The sequence below is a fragment of the Mirounga leonina genome, unplaced genomic scaffold, assembly GCF_011800145.1.
Source record: "Mirounga leonina isolate KUSES-001 unplaced genomic scaffold, KU_Mleo_1.0 Mir_178, whole genome shotgun sequence".
In the NCBI taxonomy this organism is placed as follows: Eukaryota; Metazoa; Chordata; class Mammalia; order Carnivora; family Phocidae; genus Mirounga; species Mirounga leonina.
The window spans coordinates 25,208,609-25,228,948 of NW_023270464.1; the positions used below are offsets into that span (position 1 = coordinate 25,208,609).

At 48.6% G+C, this 20,340-nt stretch overlaps 1 protein-coding gene and 1 pseudogene across 1 annotated transcript; one reads left to right on the forward strand and one right to left on the reverse strand.

Moving 5' to 3' along the window:
* Nucleotides 1-1,050: 1,050 nt before the first annotated feature.
* BNC1 (basonuclin 1) lies at nucleotides 1,051-13,201 on the reverse strand. The gene is made up of 5 exons (XM_035024330.1): nucleotides 13,190-13,201; nucleotides 11,369-11,633; nucleotides 9,792-10,027; nucleotides 6,123-7,984; nucleotides 1,051-1,732 (listed from the first exon to the last, which is right to left on the reverse strand). The coding sequence occupies exons 1-5, from the start codon at nucleotides 13,199-13,201 to the stop codon at nucleotides 1,051-1,053; spliced, it is 3,057 nt and encodes a 1,018-aa protein (XP_034880221.1).
* A 578-nt stretch (nucleotides 13,202-13,779) lies between these two features.
* Nucleotides 13,780-14,344, forward strand: LOC118023203 (annotated as a pseudogene).
* The last annotated feature ends 5,996 nt before the right edge of the window (nucleotides 14,345-20,340 follow it).

Below are 20,340 nucleotides of genomic sequence, written 5' to 3' on the forward strand. Positions count from 1 at the left end.
AGAATAAGTTAAATATTAAGACGTATGGTATGGCAGTCCTGCCCTACTTTTCTTCTACCGTGTACATTGGAATGTTCCTAACCTTACGCATTTATAAAAGGAGGAGGGCTGAGGGACCCAGTGATAACTGAAGATCAGAACCGCATTCTCTAAACGCTTCGGCCGAGTATTTACAGGTGGTCCTGCACTCCTTCCACAGGGGACCGAAATGACCAGACTCCGAGGTTCACCGAATGGAAACGGGCAGCCGTTCTCAAGTTGAGGCCGGCCCTCGCTCTGCCCTCGAGCAGAGACCCAGAGGTCACATTGTGGCACGTCTGCACTCACCCCAATGACTCACGTAACAAACACAAATTAAATATTACCAAAGTCATTTTAAATTAAATTGAAGACCACTAGGTTTCCTGAATGCTTGCCACGCAGCGAGCACAGACATCCTCGTAACATCTTTGTTCCTGCGTGCTGGAAACCCACCTGCCTCCTCTCGGGGCTCCTTGAAGGTCCATGACACCCCCGAAGGGGAAGACACAAAGTAAAAGCAACTCTCCTCTCCAAACGGAGGCATAGTCTCAAAAAGCCATACTCCCAACCCCGAGTCTGGATTTCAGACTCATTAAAAGCAGGAACTGAAAAAATGTGATCTTGGGGCCTGGCTCCTCACCCGCGGTGGCCGTCTGCTTCCCCGGGACACTCAGCTGACCCTTCACTTCAAGCTGCCCCAAGGTCCTGGGCCCCCTGGTCAATTTGCAGACCTGGCGCGCTCCCGGGGAATGTGTAAACAAATGTGGGAAAAAACCGTGTTTCTGCCAGTGTTTGTTATGTCAGGGAAAAACCCCTGGGGCTAAGAAAAAAAACAAGGAAGGGCTGCCCCCTAAAGTTGACTTCCTACAAGGCTTGTCTTTTGCTCATCCCGCCGCACAAGACGAGAAAGTCAACTCCAAGACCTTTTGCCCGGCTTGCCTCAAACGTTATTAAACAAAATGAGAGCCCTTATCACTCCTGAATTAGGGTAAACGCTTCTCCTCACGGACTCGGTCCGCCCTCTTGTTACTATAGATGACCGGGAGAGGAGGCCAGGCTTTTATGCAGGTTGGGATTCTGGCTGTGTCTGTTCCGGCTGCGGACAGATGAGAACGTGGTGTTGCAGCCTGGGATCTTGCATTTGTGGGGCTGCCGGAGGTGCACGGTTTTGTAGTGAGCCCTGAAGGTCCCTTTATTACTGTACGTCTTTTGGCAGAGGTGACACGTGATGGGCAACCCAGAAGGCAGGCTGGCGAGGCTCTGGTCAGCCTTGTCCATCAGGACACAGATGGGGTACTCATCTTCCCCAGGGACAAGGTTCGGCCCGTCACAGTTCCCATCGCTGTCCTCCATGAGCACGGTGCCCTCCTCGCTGGCCCCGTCTGAGTCCCAAGAGGAATGGTTGCTGCTCTCCGACTTCATGCTCGAGGTAGTGCTCAGATCCAAGACGGTGCCCTCGCTTGGCGGACCCGAGTTGTAGCTCTCCAGGCCGGCACTGTGGACTTGGGTTATCGGGTAAACCAGGCTGCCCATCCGACTCGCTCCCTTGAAGATGACAGACGTCTGGGAGGCTTGCTGCGTGAAAGCCACATCCTGGAAGGTCTCCTTCGCCACGTCCTTCAGAAGGTAAGCCGCATGGAAATGGTCTTCGGGGCTCTCGAGTGCTTTCTGGGTCAACACTTTTTGGTGGAGGTTTAGGTTTGAACTGTGTCTACAAGAGTGAAAACATGGTTAGCGGTGGGTTGGGCTGTTGTCGTAAAAACAGTCATCATTCCGAGTGGAGACACTAGGTAGATACCAGAAAAATCTTGTGGCGTGGAAGGAGTGACCATAGAGGGGATGGGATGAAATATGTGTCCAGTGGACAATGGCCCAGGGCTGTTCACTGCCTGTCGGAAGTTAGCACTGGCCAGGAAAGCCGGCCGTCTGGAAGCTGGGAATATGCAGTTCTTAATTTCTACCATGTGACGGACATGTAACTTCCCGCACCTCATCTACTGAGGACGGCCAGCCTACTCCAATTAGGTCACTTCCCCTGGGACCCTGGAACCAGGGGATCCCAGAGAACACTCGTCCCCATAAGTTAAGCAGAGGACTTTATTGCAATGAAACCAAGAAATACCTTCTAGAGCGGCACTGTCCAGTAGGACAGCTACTCCCACAGGACGAGCGAGCACCTGAAACACGGCTGCGTCATACGCAGAAATGATATCTGGATAGACTGACTAAAACAAAATACATTATTAAGACTTATTTCGCCTGTGTCTTTTTATACTTCTTTAATGTGGTTCCTAGAAAATTTAAAATTTTCTATGTGGCATCAGGGTCTACAGCATTCACACTCACATGACCACAGAAGTGCTACAGGGGAGAAAATCTGATTGGCTAGACATTGTGTGTGTGTGTGTGTGTGAGAGAGAGAGAGAGAGAGAGAGAGAATTTAAGTTCAGTTCATATTTGCAACGTTTCACAATAAACCAGACAGGAGTTTTGCAAATGCAGCACTGAACCCACCACCAATCTTCTACCCACTGATTATTCCTGAAGGGCAGATAATGAGTATCCATCACGACACATTCTTGCTCACACAATATCATTTGGATGTAACCTGTCAATCAATGTTGGCCGTGCTCAGAGATCCCCTGCTGACTTCGGACTGGCAAAAATAGCCCTAACTGCGAGGGTATGAGCTTAAAGGTGATAGGAAAGCGATTCCAAACAGAGAAAATACCTCCCCCACCACCCGTACAGATCAGAATGCCTGCCAGGACCACCAGGTGAAAAACACCCCCACCAAAATAACTAAGAATCGAGTTTTCTCTTTGAAACCTCCAAAGACACAGTGGGGGTGGGCTGGGGTGGGCTGGGGTGGGGTGGGGGGAAACTCAGTCTTATTTCATAAAACGTATCAAATCTGCTATTCCACGTCTCTCTTCTATCCCTTACACATTCTTTCTCTGGACATAATCAGAGCCGTGCTCCCAGATCACCCACTGTGCAAACAACTCTTATCAATGGCAGCTCCGCCCTGTGATTATGTCGGCGTTCTGGGTAGAAGGGGCAGGTATGTGTCGGCAGAAAACCAGACACTGGATTGACACGCAGGTCCTGGCACATAAGTGGTAGGAAAAAAAGTCAGACACGTTTACCGGAACCTTGCACAGGAAGGTCCCTGAGACAACAAAGCAAAGCTCTGGGCCTGAGTCCCCCAGGAACACCAGAAGTGAACCTGTGGGATCCTCCAACCTTCTCCTTAAGCCCTGGAGGGTTAGGTGCATTTCCCGAGGTGCCACGTCTCCTAAAACCAGTGACGACCACAAATGCAAAACCCTCTGGGCCACGTGCCAGGCTTCCTGTTGCTATCAGGACTGCTGATGCCGAGCATCCCCATCCCCACCCCCTCCTCCTCCTCCGTTTTGGCCTCGTCAGGCCAGTGGTTCTCAAAGTAGGGTCTGGGCACCCCTCGTGGTCCCTGAGCTTTTTTCAGGGGTGCCCTGAAGTCAAAACTCATCTCATCATCGTGATACTCAGACATGATCTTTTCCACTGTCGTTCCTTCATGAGCCTACCGTGGTTTTCCAGAGGCTACGTGACATGTGGTATTGGAACAGGCTGAAGGCAGAAGCCGATGTGAGAAACCAACTGTTTTCTGCTAAGCCAGACGTTACAGAGATTGGCAAAAATGTAAGACAAAGCCACTCTTCTCACGGAGTTTTTGTGCTGGAAAACGGGGTTATTTTTCATGACATGTTATGTACGGTTTTTTTTTCCCCCTTGTTTTTCATGTTATGTATGTTAACATATAATAGGTTTATTATTTTAAGTGATGAAATAAATATTAATTTTCTTCTGTTTTGGTTTCTAATGCAATGAACATCGATAACTTATAAACCCAAATAGACAAGTTCTTGAGGGCCCTGAAGTTCTAAGAATTTGCAAAAGGGGCTCTGAGACCAAAACGTCTGAGAGCTGCTGGTTTAGTCATGCCTCTTCCTCCAGGAAGCCCTCCCTAACTTCTCAGAAGAGTCTCGTCAGGGGCCCCCACTGCGTGCCCACAGCAGTCTCTCTCTCCCATTATAGCGGCTGCTGCAATCAACCGTCAACGCCTATTTACTGCTGTCTCCCCCACTGGCCTTTGTGAGCAGGGACTGTGTCCACAGCACCTAACAGAAGGTTTTTAAATATTTTTTGGCTAAATAAGCATCCGTGGCATCGTCCCAGTCCCTTCCTGCGGGCTCCTACTGACTACTGTTGGCATCAGATTCAAGAGGGTAAGACACCTGTCCTGACAACACAGTTCTCATCGCTGGCCCGGAGAAAGGGTGGTGGCCCCGGCCTGCCAACAAAGCTCTTTTTAAAATGGTGCCATTTTGGGGCGCCTGCGCAGCTCAGTGGGTTAAGTGCCTGCCTTCGGCTCGGGTCGTGATCCCAGGGTCCCGCGGTCGAGCCCCGCATCGGGCTCCCTGCTCCGCGGGGACTCTGCTTCTCCCTCTGCCTGAGCTCCCCCTGCTTGTGTGCTCTGTCAAAATAAATACATAAAATCTTCAAAATATATAAAATAAGATAAAATGCTGCCATTTTAATCAGGTTCTAGGTAAAATGAATTCCAAGTTCTAGACCACCAGAACTAGTAGTCTAAATTTAGAATTCAAGATGCTTTCCTGTGGTGGGGGAGAAGACCTGTGTCTACAAATAGCTCAGAATATAAGAAAATATTAAATATATGAAAAAATAAATATAAGACAAAGGCGAGTGTTAAATTCAATATGCCTTCTAATTTAGTGCACACTGTAGGCCAGAATGGTATTATAAATATCAAGGATGATCTGACTGATGGGACTGTCTCTTCTTCCAACACAGAGCTCGTTCATGAACAAACTCTCCTCTTGGAGGACGAAGGAGAAGGACAGCTTTGCTAATCTGGGGACCCTGGTGGTCTGGTTCAACATGCCAGCAACAGAAACAGGAGTTTTAACTAGTATCACCCATGCTCTATCCTCTTAGCTCAATGGGAGGATGTTCTCGCCCAAGTGCATCAAGTCAAGCTCCTCTGAGCAAATGTAACATTTTACTATTCTGCAAACCATTTGGTATATTTCACGTTGCATTTCTTGGGAGAGCTAGTCCTTCCCCTAAAGCCTCCGGGGGTCACCTCTGGGTTATACGTGTCCTCCCCTTCCCAGGCTGGGGTGATGGGACTTGAGTTCATGAAGAAAAGCACAAGGCAGTTGGGCCGGTGCTGTGTCCCAGAGTGATGGCCGACTCTCTCCGCCTGGGCGCTCGGCAAACAGCGAGACGCTGTGTGGGGCTCATGAACACCCCCCACCCAAAGACTTCTCAAGCTTTCAACCAACATCACAACCCCCGAAGTAACCTGCTAATGAGTGCCTCTCTTCTCTGATAGCTTAATAATGAAACATTCTCCAACCACACAGTTGTTCTTCCCTGCGAATGTAGCTGGTTAACTGGACGTAAGAGAAAACGTTTCATTTGATGGGCTTCGTATCATAAAATGGAAAAGTAGACAAGTTTTGTTGTCTTTGGTGATGCTTTAACCCCCCCTTCATGTGAGACTAGTTCATAATTCCTTATCCCAAACCATCTGCGCCAGACACGTTTCCGAATTCAGGGTTTCTCAGACTTGAGAAAGGCAGAGTGACGCATAAACTACTATTTTGTTCATGTCCCCGTAATAAATCCACGAGTATTTCTGCACTGAATGTATAATTTAAAAAATCCACACAAAGGGAGACTTTAAAAAAAACCACCACCACAACAAAAAACAAGACAACCCACAGCCTCATGTGCTTTAAAAGGTCAGGTTTTGTGGTCAAATGCGTTTAGATCTGGAACTGAAAATTCCAGCATGCGGAAGTAGAGAGCAGTGTTTCTCAAGCCGTGGTCCCTGGGATGGCAGGAGAGTATGACCTGGGAACTCAGAAACGCAAACCCTCGGGCCTCATCCCATACCCGCGGAAGCAGAAATTCTACGGGCAGGGCTCAGAAGGGTGGGTTTTCAGCAACCCTCCCGGAGATTCGGGTGCATGCTGGAGTTTCGGCATCACGGCTCTGGAAGAAATGATGGCCAAGATGCGTCTTACCTGTCTCTGCTCCTGCGCGAGGGGAAGGTGGCCCTGCAGCCCTCCACCGTGCACACGTGCGTTTCTTTAGCGTGCATGTTCTTGTGGTGCATTTTCACACCGCAAGCGTTTTTGAAGGTCTTCTTGCAGATGTCACACTGGAAGCGAGTGTCTTCCTTCTGCCTCCCTAACGCGTGCTGACCCACGGGTTCCTGCTCCCTGGCGTCCTCGAAACAAGGAAAAGCCATTCCTCCGCCGGACAGAGCGCTGAAGAGCCCGCCAGCCAGCAGGCGCTGCTGCAGGTGGATGTAGTCAGGGAAGGGGACACAGGGCTCTGTCCCGGCTGTGAGGCGAGGCTCGCGGCCACCAGCCTCCGGCTCCCTTGGCATGGCGGTCAGGGCCGGCTTCTGCTCAGCCGCCCTCTCTGAGGGCCGTGTGGCCCGCTCGGGGGTCCTGCTCGTGGCTCCACTCGACTCCGTCCCTGAGTCTAGACGGCAGACCCTCTCCCCCTCCGGGAGGGGCGCCCCCGGGCCCCCGGACTGTGCGTGCCGCGCCCCAGGAGCTCTGTCCGACGACCGGGGGCTGCAGGCCTCGGGCTCGTCATCCCCGGCCACCCGCAGGGGCGCGTCTTCGTCTGAGCTGAGAGCGTGCCTCTTGTCACTGGCTACCCCCGCGGCCTCCTTCTCTATTTTGATGGGCATACTGGACTTGCGGGATTTCTTCTTGGGAAGGGCATCGAACGGGCCTTCGTTTGAAACCAGCTGCTCTGGGATGGAAGAGGACAGGAGAGGGAGAGAAGGGAGCACGCCGGGGGTGTTCGCCAACTCGGCCGGGGTGGCCGGACTGCGGTAGAAAGGAAGGACCGGCTGCACCGTCTTCAGGTTGGGGAAAAGCACCCCGTTTTGCCCCACGCTCGGGAAGGCCGGCTGGCCCCCCGGGTCGTCCCCGGACGCCGCGTAGCCAGGCAGGGGCCTGCAGTCTGGGGCCGGGAAGCCCGGGCGCTCGTAGCCCCCCGAGGCGGCCAGGTGCAGGCCGTTCCTCAGGTCTCTGTCCCTGTTGTTTCTGTTCATGGGCATGTGCAGCCGGGGGTTGGGGTTGGCACTGTGGCGGTTCCGGCTCCTCAGGGAGCTGAAGACCATGTTGCACCCCTCGATGGTGCACTTGTGCTTGATCTTCAGGTGCACGGCGTTGTAGTGGATCTTGAGCGTGCCTTTGTCGTAGAAGGTCTTCTCACACGCCATGCAGAACACGCGGCCCTTCTTGGCGCCCAGGCTGTGCCTCTCGGGCCTCGCTTTGGCCTCGGGGGACAACTGTGTCCTTTCAAGCTTAGTGACAATGTTGTAGGGGCTGGAATCACTCAAAGGGACGCCGTCTTCCTTTTTGGGAACCGTGTCCGGGCAGTTTAGACACGGCTCTTTTTCCGCCTGAAATGACGCGGGACTGGAGGTCAAGAAGCCGCCGCCGGGGAAGGGGCCGTGCATCTCCTGTTTGGGCTCCTGACTCTGGTCCTGCCCCGGCTCCAGCACGTACTGTTCGGGCAGCGACCCTATCAGCGTGGGGGGCACGGGGTTGAAGAACTGGAAGGGCAGCATGAAAGTCATGTTGCTTATGAGGTTCTCAAAGGGGTGCAGGCTGCTGGGGGTCCCCTTGTCCGCAGGGGCGGGCAGGCTGGCGCTCCTATGGTTGCAGCTCTCGATGAACGCCCTGATGTCCACGTTCGCCGCGGCCGGCGGGAGGATGATGGACTGCTCCTCCTTCTCTTGGATCGCCATGAGCTCCACGATGGACTTGGTCTCCCCAAAGCGAAGGAACTGCTGCAGGGTGGCCACCTCTTCCTCACTGGTCATGATGCTCCAGTGATCCAGCACCTTTCCTGACGCATCCTAAACCAGAATCGTGAAGCGCAATTAATTTCCTACTCCGCACCCTCTTCTCTAGAAGGGGTCATACGGTCGGGGCCTCCACTAGCACACGTGAGTATCAGAAGGTGACACCCCCTCTGGCCAGCCCCCCACTCACGCTACTCTCCTGGGCCAGAAACCCTACACGGAAAACCAACTGCACGAATGTAAACAGTGCTCTAAAAGAGAGCAGTAAAATGCTAGGACTCCGGCCGAAGGGAAATTGAGTGATTCTTTTCCATCTTACTTCAAACCAATTGGTTGTCTTGCATCTGGTGTCATACCTTTCCCCACTATAAAATGAACATCTGTATCGTTTGAACAATAGTCACTTCTAGATCTCAGAAGGAGGGAGGGAGCAGTCAGACCTAGACAGAGCTCAAGTATTTATTTGCTGCAAGGTTAATAATCTTCCCCAGCAACTAACATCAGAAAACAAATGAACCCGTATCGATCTACCGCCCGTGTTCAAAAAGCAGAGCTTTAATTACACTGGCGTGTTGGAGATCTTTCAAACTCTAGCAAGGCCTAACTTTTCCCAAAACTACAATAAATATTTTATCACAGAACATGTATTTGATGGCCTACTGAGATTTTTCACAATGCATGGAAGAGTTTTGAAGATGATGAGGGATGTAACGTCATAAATTTTTGATGCACTAGAGGTTCAAGGTAATCGATTCCATATTTTTAATCCTAACACTAGAAAGCAAGATTATTAGGATCATTAAATATTGATCTATGTCATAATGTAAGATCATAATGCTACCCTACGTAAAAGGTTGCTTCTAGCCTGCTGGGGGTCCTGCACCCGAGGTGAGCAAACGCGCCTCCACAGGATGATCATGGGCTTCAGAGTCAAAAAGAAACAGGTTCGAATCCTGGGTCTGCCACTTACGACCTGAATGCCGTTGGCCAAGATTCAGAAGCACTCTGAGCCTCTGGCTTTTTCAACTGGAAAATGGGGATAATTCACCTGCCCTGAGAAATTTTACTGGAAGAGGGTCCAGGCTGATAAAAGACTAAGTGCTTGTGTTGATGATGACATGGCCTACCTGGGGTAAGACTCAAGTGCATGTTAGTCTTGGAAGTATATTCATCCCCCCATTTCACTGAAATTTTGACGTTTTCTAGTAGAGTGTCAAGGGGTAAAAAAAAAAAAAAAAAAAGCTGTCGTTGCTCCCTACGTCGCAGAAATGATATAATTCGTCCCAGGAAATTATGTTCTTTGCCTGTGGATATGAAACACGAGGGCCTACCTCCATGACAAGGTCTAGAAGGACGTAAGACTACTCTGCAAGGGAACAGACAGGGAGAAGGGGCTAAAGGCACAAGGGAGGGATGCAGAGAACACGTGAAGAGGCCAAAGGGGAATCGAGGGGAGAGAGAACAAGCAGGAGCCAGAACACAGACGCATCACAGGGTGACGGAGCCTGGGAAGGAAGGCCAGCTTCTGCAATGTGCTTCTGGAACATACGCTCCTCTCACCCCCAAACCCTCAGTCTTGTGTCCGTAGGTGGCCTGCGGATAGTAACCCGGGGGCCAAGGCTTCACTGTAGGACAGTCGGCTTAGTGATAATACCCAGATCACAGAATATGTCCATGCTCCCGTGTCTGGAAGTTTCACTGGTATCGAGGAAAGCACCAGATTCTTCCCAGAACATCAGGTGGGGGTTCAAGCCATTACGAAAGGATGCCCGCCCACGGCTGGAGCAACCGGGTTACACCAGTTACACGCACGTGGATTGGAGAAGACATTCCAGGAGAACCGTGCCCACGTTCCCCATACCTGAAGCACGTATCCCCGGATGTAATCCTGGAGGGTCCAGTCCAACGCGTGCAGGATCTGCAGCACCTCATCTTGCTTCAGCACACTGAAGAGCCGGTCCAATAGGATTTTCAGGCGGACAGGGATGGCCTGGGTCCCGTAGAGCATGAGGCTGCTGATATCAAACGCCACATTGGGCTGGACAATTTCTACCTGGCTTGTGGGATACACGGGGGGGATCCTCAGCTTGCTCAGAGCTGAAAAATCAAATCGAAGAAACACCCTTCATAAAGATTTTTACTTCTCAGAGAAACACTGCACGGGGGTGGGCTAGCGCTATGTTTTCCGACGGGAATAGGCAAATGGCTCACAATCCTAACAGCTACCAGGCTCTACGTTATTCACAGGAATTTCTAAAATAAAATGAACTGGCCTGAGACTTCTTTTCTCCCGTCCCTGTCCCTAAGGGGTGAGAAACAGCCCCATGTAGGGCAGGTGCAAGGAAAAGGGATAAAGACAAAGGTGGCAGGCACATGAATCAAAAGGCTGAAAAATCGGGCAGAACAGGGTCTGCTGGTGAAGAGCTGGGGCTTGGGGATCGGATGGATCTGGGTTCGTCCCCTCGTCTGCCACGTCCTGGCTGTCAGGCTTGGCCAGTTAAGCTGCCAAAATCTACGCTGTCCCATGCGACAGTCCTCGGTTGCACACAGCTTTGTAGATTTAGATTTTTAATTTTATGGAATTATTTTTACTTTCTTAAATTATTTTATTTCTTAAATTAAATAAAATCAGAAATTCAGTTCTTCAGAGTCCCACTGGTCACATTTCAAGTATTCAGCAGCCACATGGGGCTAAGTGTGGGATCAGCAAATAAAAATACGGGGAAAAGGGGGGGGGGGGGGGGGGGGGGGGGGGGGGGGGACAGGTTAGCCTGGTGATGGGTATTAAAGAGGGCATGTATTGAATGGAGCACTGAGTGTTATACGAAAATAATGAATCATGGAACACTACATCCAAAAGCAATGATGTCATGTATGGTGATTAACATAACATAACAAAATAAAATTAAAAAAAATAAAAAGAACTAACGAAACCTAAAAAAAAAAAAAAAAAGATATTTCTCTAGGCTGGAATTTAAAGTGTATCTTATTTAACCATTACAAAAAAAAAAAAAAAAATACAGGATGCCCAGTGAAATGTGAACATGGATTTCACATAAACAGGGAGTAAGTGGGATAGGTTTATCCTAAAAATATTCACCGGGACATACGTAGGCTAAAGTAATCATTTTACCCGGCAATCCTGGAGGCTGCTGCGTTAGGACAACGCAGGACATTTCTGTTGCTGCAGGAGGACCGCCCCGAAGCCCCTGCTTCTCTGTCTGCAGAGCGGGGCTAAGACAAGACCCCACCCACCATGCAGCGTCCTTAAGCTTCAAAAAGGGACCATACAGAAAGCTCTCAGCCTGGCGGCTGGCAAGAGCGGGGACACCCGCGTGTTGGCTGTCCTTCTCAGGCATGAGCTCCATTTGCGATTTACTCTAAGTCATTCAGAGGGGACACGAGGGGCCGAGGGAGGAGGAGGAAAAATAAGGTTACCATGGGCCACCCATCCGTGTCTGCACTGCTCACACTGGCGGTGGTTTATCTTCCCGGGTTTGAAACTCTGGCAGCTACAGTCCAGGGTGCAGCCGATGGCCTGCAAGAGAGAACGCGGACCGCGAGCACGGGAGTGGTGCGCAGGGGCCCGGCCGCGCTCGCAACACCCGCCGTGGGCCGCGGCCCGGTAACGTCCACGGGGCAGCGTGTGCCCACGCCGTGCCAGGCCCAGGCGGGAGGCCCCGGACCCCGGACCCAAGAGCGACTGGCGAACACATCCCACAGCGGCTCTGCGCGCGACAGGGGGCCAGGGACCATCAGCACGCTCTGTGGGAATATTCTGGACAGAGGTATCTTGCTTGTTAATCTTTTTTTTAAGATTTTATTCACTTATTAAAGAGAGAGAGAGAGAGAGAGAGAGGGACGCCTGGGTGGCTCAGTCGGTTAAGCGTCTGTCTTCAGCTCAGGTCAGGATCTCAAGGTCCTGGGATCGAGCCCCGCATCGGGCTCCCTGCTCTGCAGCGAGTTTGCTTCTCCCTCTGCCTGCCACTCCCCCTGCTTGTGCGCGTGCTCTCTCCCCCTATCTGACAAATAAATAAGAATCTTTAAAAAAGTGAAATATTTATAGAAAAAATAAAGCACACGAGTGGGGGGGGGTACTGGGAGAAGCAGAGGGACAAGCAGACTCCCTGCTGAGAAGGGAGCCTGACTCCCGGCTCGATCCCAGAACTCTGGGATCATGACCTGAGCCGAAGGCAGATGCTCAACCGACTGAGCCCCCCAGGTGCCCCCTTGCTTGTTATTAAGAGCACAGAAAGGGTGAACAGTCACATCTTCACCAATCTCTAAGTTGACCAAAGCAGTCGCCCCCGAAAGTTACACGGGGACCGTCCTGGAACAAGTGAGAGAGAATGATCTGAATGGAGAATCATCCAAATGTGGACACAGTTATTTCCCCACGTGGGCCGAGGCTAAAAGTCCACATGGACAGAGGACATGCCGAGGCCGACCACACTGAGGACGACTCCCGGGTTCCACCCCCTGGGCTGCGTGGCTGCCGAGGCCCGGCCAGGCGGGTGGACCCGTGCGCACGCCCAGCTGCACGTTCACGTTCACTCGGCCGAAAGAGAATACACAAAGGTACGTGTCGGCTAAGTTCTGGTATTGAGAACAAAGCTTCCCATGCATTTTTAAGACGAATTCCTCCAAAGGGGATAGAGGTCTGAGGAATGTGATGTATTATTGAGAAAAAGCTCCCCCGGGAGCTGCATCAGTGAAGCTCCCAGAAGAGCCTCCCTGAACTGGGGTGTGCGTGTTTGGGGGGGACCTCCATCTGTCAGTTAAGGGACTCTGTGGCCTCGTGTGGGGACAGGAAAGGGTACACTCTGTCCCAGGACTTGGGAAACTCACTTTAAGGAGAATGTGACTAGTCTTCACTTAAAAATCAGTTGCCGAGGGGCACCTGGGTGGCTCAGTCGGTTAAGCGACTGCCTTCGGCTCAGGTCATGATCCCAGGGTCCTGGGATCGAGTCCCGCATCGGGCTCCCTGCTCGGCAGGAAGCCTGCTTCTCCCTCTCCCACTCCCCCTGCTTGTGTTCCCTCTCTCGCTGTGTCTCTCTGTCAAATAAATAATAAAAATAAAATCTTAAAAAAAAAAAAATCAGTTGCCGGTGGGAACGTAAAATGGCACATCGACTTTGGAAAACCAGTCTGGCAGTACCTCAAAAAGTTAAACGTGAGGTTACCATGTGACCCTGCAATTCCACCCCTAGGTATGCGCCCAAAAGAAATGAAAACACAGGCCCACGTAGAAGCTTGTACCCGAATGGGCATAGCTACATTATTTATAGTCAAAAAGTGAAAACCACCCCAGTGTCCACCAACTGATGAATGGATAAACAAAATGGGGCGTATCCATGCAATGGACTATTCAGCCATAAAAAGAAATGAAGTACTGACATATACTACAGCATGTATGAACCTTGAAAACACGCTCAGTGAAATAAACCAAGGAAGAAAGTCACAGGTGGTAGGATTCCATTCACATGAAATGTCAAGAGGAGGTCAATCGACTGAGGCCGGAAGCAGCCTAGCGGTGACCAGGGCTGCGTGGAGTGGGCAGGAGTGAGGAGGGACGGTTAATGGGTGGCATTGGGGGGAGGAATATTGTTATTTTTGTTTGTTTTCATCTTTTAAAAAATAGCTTTAAATTGAGATACAATTCAGATATCACACAATTCACCCACTTAAAGTATCCAATTCAATGATTTTTAGTATATTCACAGAGTTGTGCAAACATCACGATCTGATTTTAGAACATTTCCATCACCTGCAGAAGGAGCCTGTGGGACCCAGTTCCGTTCCTTGCTGCTGTGGTCTCTGGGCCGCCGGGGTCGGTGAAGGATCTCAAGATGGCTGCGTGAAAACTTGCTCTAAAATCCATTGACTGGGTAGCTTTTGGGGAGATCATACCCCGAAACCAGAAGGCCATTGCTAACTCCCTGAAATCCTGCAATGAGACCCTTACCTCCAGGTTGGCTACTCTCCCTGAGAAACCACCTGCTATCGACTGGGCTTACTACAAGGCCAATGAGTGAAGGCTGGTTTGGTAGATGCCTTTGAGAAGAAGTTTAATGCCCTGAAGGTTCCTGTGCCAGAGGATAAATATACTGTTCGGGTGGATGCTGAAGAAAAAGAAGATGTGAAAAGTTGTGCTGAGTTTTTGTCTCTCTCAAAGGCCAGGATTGAGGAATATGAAAAAGAGCTGGAGAAGATGAGGAACATAATTCCATTTGATCAGATGACCATTGAAGACCTGAATGAAGTCTTTCCAGAAACCAAATTAGATAAGAAGAAGTATCCCTATTGGCCTCACAAGCCAATTGAGAATTTATAAACTTGAGTTGGGGAGAAAGCTCTGGCCCTCGTATTGTAAATGCTGGACATTAAAAATAATGATACGGTGAAAAAAAAAAAGAAGGAGCCCTGTGTACATGTTTATGATGGGCATAGGTATTCATTTCTAGGTCTTCCTAGGAATGGAGCTGCTGGATTGTATAGTAATTCTGTTTAACTTGAGAATCCATCAAACGGTTTTTCCAAAGCGGCGCACTCTTCTGCATCCACATCAGCAATGTAGGATGGTTCCAATTTCTCCATGTCCTTCCCAACACTGTTGTTGTCTGTCTTGAAAGAGCTAGCCTAGTGGGCACGAAGTGGTATCTTACTGTGGTTTTGATGTGTATTTCCTCAATGGCTAATGGCGATCAGCATCTTTTCATGAGCTCATTGACCATTCATTTGTAGGTCTTCCCTGGGGACACGTCTGTTCGGATGGCTTTGCTCATTTTTAACTGGGCTGTTTGTCTTTTAGCTTTCAGTTGTAAGAGTTCTTTATATATTCTTAGTATAAGTCCCTTAACAGATAATTTGCAAATGTTTTCTCCTGCCCTTGGATTATCTTTTCACTTTCTTCATGGTGTCCTTTGAAGTACAGATGTTTTAAATTTTGACCAGAGTTGCTTTTTAAGGTGAAGATGTTCTAAAATTACATAGTAGTGATGGTTGCACAACTCTGTGAATATAGTGAAACCACTCAGTTATAGACTTTATAAGGGTGAATTTTATAGTCAGTAAATTATATCTCAATAGAAATATTACTGAAAAAAAAAAAAAAAAAAAAAAGCCAGTCCTCTACACACCTGTTAGAATGGCCAAAGCCCAGAACCCTGACAACACCAAATGCTCATCAGGAGAGCAACAGAGACTCTCATTCACTACTAGCGGGAATGCAAAATGGTGCAGCCACTCTGGAAGACAGTTTGGTGGTTTCTTACAAAACTAAACATATTCTTACCATACAACCCAGCCATCACATTCCTTGGTATTTACCAAAAGAAGCTGAAAACGTATGTCCACACGAAAACCTGCATGCACATATTTATAGCAGCAGCTTTATTCATGATTGCCAAAACTTGGAAGCAACCAAGATGCCCTTCAGTGGGTGAATAGGTAAGTACACTGTGGTCCATCCAGGCAATGGAATATTACCCAGCGCTAAAAAGACATGAGCCACCAAGCCATGAAGAGACACGGAGGAAACTTCAGTACATATTACTAAGCGGAAGAAGTCAATCTGAAAAGTCTACACACTATATGACTGCAGCATTGGAAAAGGCAAAACTATGGAGGCAGTAAAAAGAACAGTGCTTGCCAGGGGTCAGGGAGAACACAGAGGATTTTTAGGGCAGTGAAAATATTCCGTATGATACTATAATGATGGAGACATGTCATCATACATTTGTCCAAACCCATAGCATGTACAACACCAAAAGTGAATTCTAAGGTAAACCACGGACTTTGGGTGATGATGACATGTCCATGTAGGTTCATCAGTTGTCACAAATGTGACAACTCTCCGGTGGGGGATGTGGATAATAGGATGGCTATGCATGTGTGAGGACACGGGTGTATGGGAAATCTTTATTTTCAATTTTGCTGTGAATCTGAAAGTGTTCTAAAAAATAAAGTCCCCCACCCCAATCAGTGACTTTGCTTGAATACAGGCTAAAATCTCCCTGATGTGACAGTTATTTATGATTCCTTTCGGGTTACCATGGGCCTGAACAGAGCAACTAGATGAGATTTTCAGGTGAAGGAACAGGGCTGCTCATAACTGAGGTATGCAGCAGAGAGTAATGGTGTTTCCTGATCCCTTCCAGAAGGATCACAACACAGAAAAGAGAAAACACGTATCAGAAAACAGAAAACGTCTTTGCTCTTTGTAAAGCCATGCAATATCCTACAAAGAACTCCCTGTGATCACAACCACCTCTTACTGTAATAATGCATGCACTCTTATCAGGGTGGTATCATTCCAGTGGGGTGAAAACTAGTTCTTGGGGGGAGGTAAAAAAAATAATCACTTTACGTACAAAACACAGATACATATACATGAACAGAAACACAGTATATGGTATACTAAAATTTCACTGGGGGAGGCACAATTAGGGAAAAAAAAAAAAAATCCAGTCTCCTAATGAAGAAAAGATTGAGAAATACTGTGCCAGAAATTATTTCGCCTTTCGGTTATAGAGATTCTACTCCTCTGTACTGAACACATACATCTAGATTCCTATGCACATGATGACATAATATCCTTTGACTGGAAAGATAAAAACGAGTACTGGTTTAAGTTCTATTACACGTGGTCCCAACAAGAACGGCCCATTGTCGGTAGCATACCTAACGTGCTGTCCAGATTCTCAAACAACCCTGTGACTCTCAACACCAGCTGACCCAGGAACCAGCCATCTGTATTCTCAACAGCTCCCAGCATACCCTGTACTAAGCCTCTGGAATATTTCACAACCTACATTTTGATAAATATGACTGCTTTAAAGGAAATTTTTAAAAGGACAAAAAAAATCCTTATTTTGGACCCTGTCCCTCAAGATGCCATTCGCTGTTTGCAAGCAAGACGCTGGAACAACACAGAGTGAACTCACATTCATTTATTCAGAGAATAGGACCCGCTTCACGCACAGAAAGATGTCCGGGAGCACACACTTCTTGCTTTCCTGAAGATTTTGCTTAAGAGGCTCTCGCTCGGGCAAAGCCCCGGGAAGCTCTGGGTGAGCCCATCTCAGGCCCAGCACAACAAAGCTACAGAGGGAACAAGCCCAAGCACATTTCATCGCCTAAGATTGAAACTCACTTCTTCTGTATCTCTTTGACACCTGACTCAGGGTTCTTCAACTCCAGGATGACTGACATCTTGAGTCACGTAACTCTTTGCGGTGGCCGTCCTGGGCATTGTACGATGACCAGCAGCATCCCTGGTCTCTACCCATCAGACACCACAGAAACGCCTCTCCCTCTTCCAGTTGTGAAAACCAAAATCCTCCCCAGACATTGCCAAATGCCCGTGGGGCAAAACTGCCTCCAGTTGAGACCCACTGGCCGAACCTGACTATTCAGTTTTCGCAGCTTTTAGTTTGGGGACAGAATTTTAAGCAGCTTTATGTATAAATTCAATGTATGAATGCTGTTTTATTAGAAATATTCATGTGGCTCTATATGAACCTATTTGAATAAGGCTTAATAAAGCTCATTAAACATCCATGGAAATAAATCTCAGAGGAATTATTTATGAGCTAAAAAAAGCTAATTACGGTGCCTCAGAAAACTTCCAGTATTAAGGCCCTTGAGTTTTTCTACCCATATCAGAATTCCACGGTGTGGTAAAAATTATAGCACCATTATCTAAAGACAAATTAAAACTTCTAAAATGAAATCAAACCAAAAAAAAATTCTAATTACAGGACGAAAAGTACTCATGCAAATCAATATGGAAAACTCTTAAAACTTACATCCTTTCCCCTGGAATCCTAACACTTGTTCCATTCTTCAGAAACATAAAGCAGATGTTTACAACATTCTGAACTCATCAAGACATGATTATTGCTTTTTATGCACTCATTTTAATCAGACTATTTCCGAATTGTTATTAGTCACTTTGATGTGCTACGAATCAACATTCAAAATTCTGGTTTGCTTTTTTTGTAGCTATCATCTGCTCCTTCATTCATCCAGAAGTTACTGACACACCTAGTATGTGACGGATGCATCCGTGATTTGCAGTCTGTGGGATGGAAAGTTATGACCTCATTTTTAGGTAAGCTCGAGGGTCCCACTTCCTTCTGCAGACACCCCTGGTCTACCCTCCGTCTGGGGAGATACTGACAGCGCCGGCCCAGACACACAGCGGGGTCAATGCCTAGACATCCGTGGCTGGATGGTGCAAGGCCTCTGACCGGATGTGAATGCTTGAGCTTGAGAGTAAAAACCATCCACTTTAAAGCTGATTTCATCTTTAGCGCATGCAGATATTTTCCTATCCCTGAGGATAAACTCAGGGGGATAGTCTTAGGGATAGAATGCAAGAGGAAGAAGAAAAATTAGAGGCCCTGGGATCATGACCTGAGCTGAAGGCTGATGTTCAACCGGCTGAGCCACCCAGGCACCCAGCCTATTTAAACTTAAATTAATAAAAATGAAACAATGAAAAGTTCAATTCTTTGGTCACACCAGCCACATTTCAAGTGCTCAGCAGACACACGTGGTTTCGTGGCCACCATACTGGACGGTGGACATACAGGGCACTCCCACCATCACAGAAAGTTCTCCTCGACACTGTGAGTCCAATGGTGAGACTGGATGTTCTTACAGCACCTGGCCTTTCATGTGGTGGCAAGCCTTCACAGCTGTCCTCATTCGACCCTCACTACGCGGCTGGGAGGAGGGCATTCTTCCCAGGAAACTTATATTTACGGAAGATTCGTAATTTTCCCAAAGTCATAGTTGGTGAGCTTTCCTGAGCATTTCACTGCGTGTGAGGTACTGCACTAAGCAGGCCCCTGTACGGTCTCATTTCTTCATCACCACCTCCCGGGAGGCAGGTATGACTGTCCCCATTTTATGGATGAGGAAGCTGAGGAACTCACGGGCTGTCAGGGTGGTCTCTAATCTGGATACTAGAGGTAGGTTCTATATTGAAATATCAGTATATGGCACTAACATTTATGGTTTCATTTAATTCCTACAGCAACTCTGGGAGTCAGGCATTATCATCCACATTCTGCAGATAAGGACAGTGAAGTTTCACACCGCAAAGGAACTTCACTTATAATACATGAATACACAGTTACTGAACGTTAATGAGCCAGGCACTGTTCTAAACTCTGGGGTTAAAGTGTTGAACAAGACCAACGAGGTCCCTGCCCTCCAGGGACTTACAATCTAGAGGAAGACAGAAAATAAACAATAAACAGTACCAGTTCAGAGTAAGGTAGTGCTATGAATAAACTAAACCGAAAGCTATGCTAGCAATTTTACTGGGTGGCATGGAGGGCTAGGGGTATAAGTAAGTGCCCCTTAGATAAGGTCATTGTTGGAGACTTTTGAAGAGGCGAGAGCTGAACTGAATCCAAGGGACACCAAGGAGCCAGTGAAGAAGTGGAGAGGGAAGAAGTGTTTTAGGGCAGAGGGCATAGTCAGTGCAAAGGCTCTGAGGCACGAAGAGGCTGAGTGCTTAGGAACAGAAAAGGAGTCTGTAGATGGAGTGAGTTACTAAGGTTAACTGTAGAAAACGTGGGTCAGAGAGGTGGGAGAGAGCACTCTGCATAGGATCTTGTGGGACAGGCCAAGGAGTCTGGATTTTGTTCTAAGTAATCTTTTTAAAAAATTAATTTGACAGAGCACGCGAGAGAGCACAAGCAGGGGGAGTGGCAGAGGGAGAAGCAGGCTCTCCACTGAGCAGGGAGCCTGATGTGGGACTCGTTCCCAGGACCCTGGGATCATGACCTGAGCTGAAGGCAGATGCTTAACCAACTGAGCCACCCAGGCGTCCCCTAAGTAATCCTTTATAAAAAAATACGAACTGAGTTTGCTCTGCCTGTGTTAAAAAGAGTCCCTCTGGATGCAGAGGTGGGGAGCCTGCGCTCCCTGCCCCTCACTGAGCATCTTCCACTGGGAGGCAGTAAAACCTACAACTGGCTTCAGCTGACTTAGGTCTTCCTTTCCATTAAGCCACAGAACCTTCAGCTCCATGCCTTGGAGCCTTTGCCTACAAAGGGCTGGGGATCTGTTTCTGCCGACCTCAGAGGCCTATTAGCCATATATATATATATATTTTTTAAGATTTTATTTATTTGACAGAGAGAGACACAGTGAGAGAGGTTCGGAACACAAGCAAGGGGAGTGGGGGAGGGAGAAGCAGGCTTCCCGCGGAGCGGGGAGCCTGATGCGGGGCTCGATCGCAGGACCCTGGGATCATGACTTGAGCCAAAGGCAGACGCTTAACGGCTGAGCCACCCAGGCGCCCCCCTATTAGCCATATTAATGAGGATATACAGCTAAGAGCTGAAAAGAACTATCCGTACGATGGGAGTGTTGCTGGACAAGGCCCACAC

What these genes read in the sequence shown, in the direction of transcription:
- BNC1 (XM_035024330.1), bottom strand. An exon ending in ACACGGATGGGTGGCCCATG is followed by an intron (nt 10,028 to 11,368) that starts GTAACCTTATTT and finishes TTGATTTTTCAG; the next exon opens with CTCTGAGCAAGCTGAGGATC. An exon ending in TCCGGGGATACGTGCTTCAG is followed by an intron (nt 7,985 to 9,791) that starts GTATGGGGAACG and finishes ATTCTGGTTTAG; the next exon opens with GATGCGTCAGGAAAGGTGCT.